The sequence below is a fragment of the Otolemur garnettii genome, unplaced genomic scaffold (genome assembly GCF_000181295.1).
Source record: "Otolemur garnettii isolate 467f Iridium unplaced genomic scaffold, OtoGar3 scaffold00046, whole genome shotgun sequence".
Taxonomy (NCBI): Eukaryota; Metazoa; Chordata; class Mammalia; order Primates; family Galagidae; genus Otolemur; species Otolemur garnettii.
This window is the reverse complement of record NW_003852441.1, coordinates 10,244,690-10,247,650: the sequence shown is the minus strand read 5'-3', so window position 1 is coordinate 10,247,650 and position 2,961 is coordinate 10,244,690. Positions and strand designations below refer to the sequence as shown.

The 2,961-nt window shown below is 61.9% G+C and overlaps 1 protein-coding gene across 1 annotated transcript; it reads left to right on the top strand.

The window, feature by feature from the left end:
• The first annotated feature begins 296 nt into the window (after window positions 1–296).
• Window positions 297–2,618, top strand: LOC105887113 (netrin-1). The gene is made up of 2 exons (XM_012806030.2): window positions 297–392; window positions 831–2,618. The coding sequence occupies exon 2, from the start codon at window positions 895–897 to the stop codon at window positions 1,981–1,983; it is 1,089 nt and encodes a 362-aa protein (XP_012661484.1). The 5' UTR covers window positions 297–392; window positions 831–894; the 3' UTR covers window positions 1,984–2,618.
• Window positions 2,619–2,961: the final 343 nt, after the last annotated feature.

Below are 2,961 nucleotides of genomic sequence, written 5' to 3'. Positions count from 1 at the left end.
CCCCGCGGTCCCCTCCGCCCCCCACTCCCAGCGCGAGTGGCGGCGGCGGCGGCGGCGGAGCCTTCGGGGGCGTGCGTGCGTGTGTGAGAGCGCGCCAGCGAGCGTGAGTATGTGTGTGCGCCCCGGGCACGGGCAGGGCAGCACTCCGACCGCAGCAGGAGCCGCGGGAGCCGAGCGGCCGCGTAGTCACTGGGGCAAGAGAGGCAGTGGCGGCCGGGCCGGGGCCGGGGCCGGGGCTGGGGCAGCGGCGGCCGCTTCGGGCATGGAGCTGGCAAGCCCGCGCTGAGGCGGGACGCGCCTGTTAGCAGCGAGCGAGAGGCTCTCTGCCGTTCGGCGCGCGGGCTCCCGGCGGGGCCAGGCAAACTTTTCTTTCTCTTTTGCCCTCTCCAGAGGTAAAGTCCCGAGCACGGACTTTACGGCAGGGAAGCAATCGGGAGCAGCTGAGAGGGACCCTAGGCTGCGGGAGGAAGGGGCGCGAGCCATGCAGGGTTGGGGGTCCCCGAGCTCTCCAGCACCGGAGACTTGGGGTGCGAGGCGAGGTGGCTGCGGACGGGCAGACGGGCACGGGAACGGCCCCCGGGTGGCGTGGAGGCGGCTGCGAAGCCGAGCGTTCTCCCGCCGCCCCGGCGCGCCGCCCTGCGGGGAGGAAGAGGTGCGGGCGGTGCGGGCTTGGAGGCCCTCGATTCGCTTGCCCGGGGGCTATGGGGGAGCGAGGCGGGCAATCGGTCGCCAGTTTGGTGTGGAGGTTCGCCCGCGTCCCGGCTAGCCACCCCGCCGAGGGCTGGAGGGCGCGGGCGGGCTAGCTGAGCGAAGCTCCCTTCTCTCCACAGGCGCCTTCTGCGGCAGGCGGACCGACTCCTCGGCGCGGCGGGGCTGGGGCAAGCTGGACGCAGCATGATGCGCGCAGTGTGGGAGGCGCTGGCGGCGCTGGCGGCAGTGGCGTGCCTGGTGGGCGCGGTGCGCGGCGGGCCGGGGCTGAGCATGTTTGCAGGCCAGGCGGCTCAGCCCGACCCCTGTTCGGACGAGAACAGCCACCCGCGCCGCTGCATCCCGGACTTTGTCAATGCAGCCTTCGGCAAGGACGTGCGCGTGTCCAGCACCTGCGGCCGGCCGCCGGCGCGCTACTGCGTGGTGAGCGAGCGCGGCGAAGAGCGGCTGCGCTCGTGCCATCTCTGCAACGCGTCGGACCCCAAGAAGGCGCACCCGCCCGCCTTCCTCACCGACCTCAACAACCCGCACAACTTGACGTGCTGGCAGTCGGAGAATTACCTGCAATTCCCACATAACGTCACACTCACACTGTCGCTCGGCAAGAAGTTCGAGGTGACCTACGTGAGCCTGCAGTTCTGCTCACCACGGCCAGAGTCCATGGCCATCTACAAGTCCATGGACTACGGGCGCACGTGGGTCCCCTTCCAGTTCTACTCCACGCAGTGCCGCAAGATGTACAACAGGCCACACCGCGCGCCCATCACCAAGCAGAACGAGCAGGAGGCCGTGTGCACCGACTCTCACACCGACATGCGCCCGCTTTCGGGCGGCCTCATTGCCTTCAGCACTCTGGACGGGCGGCCCTCGGCGCACGACTTCGACAACTCGCCAGTGCTGCAGGACTGGGTCACGGCCACTGACATCCGTGTGGCCTTTAGCCGCTTGCACACGTTCGGCGACGAGAACGAGGACGACTCGGAGCTGGCGCGAGACTCGTACTTTTACGCGGTGTCCGACCTGCAGGTGGGCGGCCGCTGCAAGTGCAACGGCCACGCGGCTCGCTGCGTGCGCGACCGCGACGACAGCCTGGTGTGCGACTGCAGGCACAACACTGCCGGCCCGGAATGCGACCGCTGCAAACCCTTCCACTACGACCGACCCTGGCAACGCGCCACGGCCCGCGAGGCCAACGAGTGCGTGGGTGAGTGGGGTGCGGAGGCGAAGCCGGCGGCAGACCGGGACGCGGGCGGCGGCGGTGGCACCCGAGGATAGCCCGCTGCTGGGATGTGGTGGGAACAGTGGGAGGCGCGTTCCGGGATGCCCAGGACCGGGGAGGGCTGAGAGCAGGTCCACTAGCTTGCGTGGCGCTCGTTGTGAATGCACAGGTTTGCACCCAGTGCTCTCTGCAGAGGCAAGAAGCCGCGGGAGAATATGCTGTTGGGAGGGGGTTTTGCAGAAAATTCGTGGAGAGGGTTTCCCTAACCCTGATGCAAACACATTCATTTTCTTCCCTTCAGTTTGACTGGACCTTGTGATTCACCTCCGCTCCACCCCCCTTCCTAAGGCTGCAGCTGGGCGCGCAGTTGGGGACCCCAGCTCAGTTCCTGGGAAGTTCCAGCTTCACAACCCCAATCCCTTGGGAGATGGCAAAGAACTATTTGCAGTTTGGGGCTAGTTTAGTACCCGACGAATGTTGCTTCTGCGCTCTCCATTTGTCTTTTTATGGTTTGAAAAAAAGTTTTTTTTTTCTCTTTTGAACAGCGTGTTTGTGTTAGCAAAAGAAGAGTGATGTGATTTCAATTAATTACTATCTACAGATTACAAAGGAGAGTTCAGTAATTATTTTAAACTAATTCAATCCTGATCTAAAAAAGTATACCAGGTTTTTTTGTTAGCTTCAGGGTTTGGTGAAATTAAACAGTTTTGAATTAACTAAGGGCCCAGCTTCTTCTCGCTTTTTAATGGGGTTTCAATTCCTGAAAGAGAAATCTGACAAAACCGTGCACTGGTGAATACGGCTGGGTCAGAAATGAGTCTAAAAAAAAGGATACGTTCTCCTTCTGAATTGCAGGATTTTGCTGCTGGAGAAACTCTCAAACATCGGTTTCTCCCCCAGGGAGGTGGAGGTAGTAAGACAATACCTTACTTTTTCAGTATGAGACATAAATTTCCAAGTCCTACATGTACACTGTATTTTAATGAAAATTATTTGGTCTGTAAATGTTCCATTTGGTGTGCATCTTTTGTGAG

Bases quoted from the DNA above. Each gene is read 5' to 3' on its own strand.
- LOC105887113 (XM_012806030.2), top strand. From the start codon at position 895: ATGATGCGCGCAGTGTGGGAGGCGCTGGCGGCGCTGGCGGCAGTGGCG.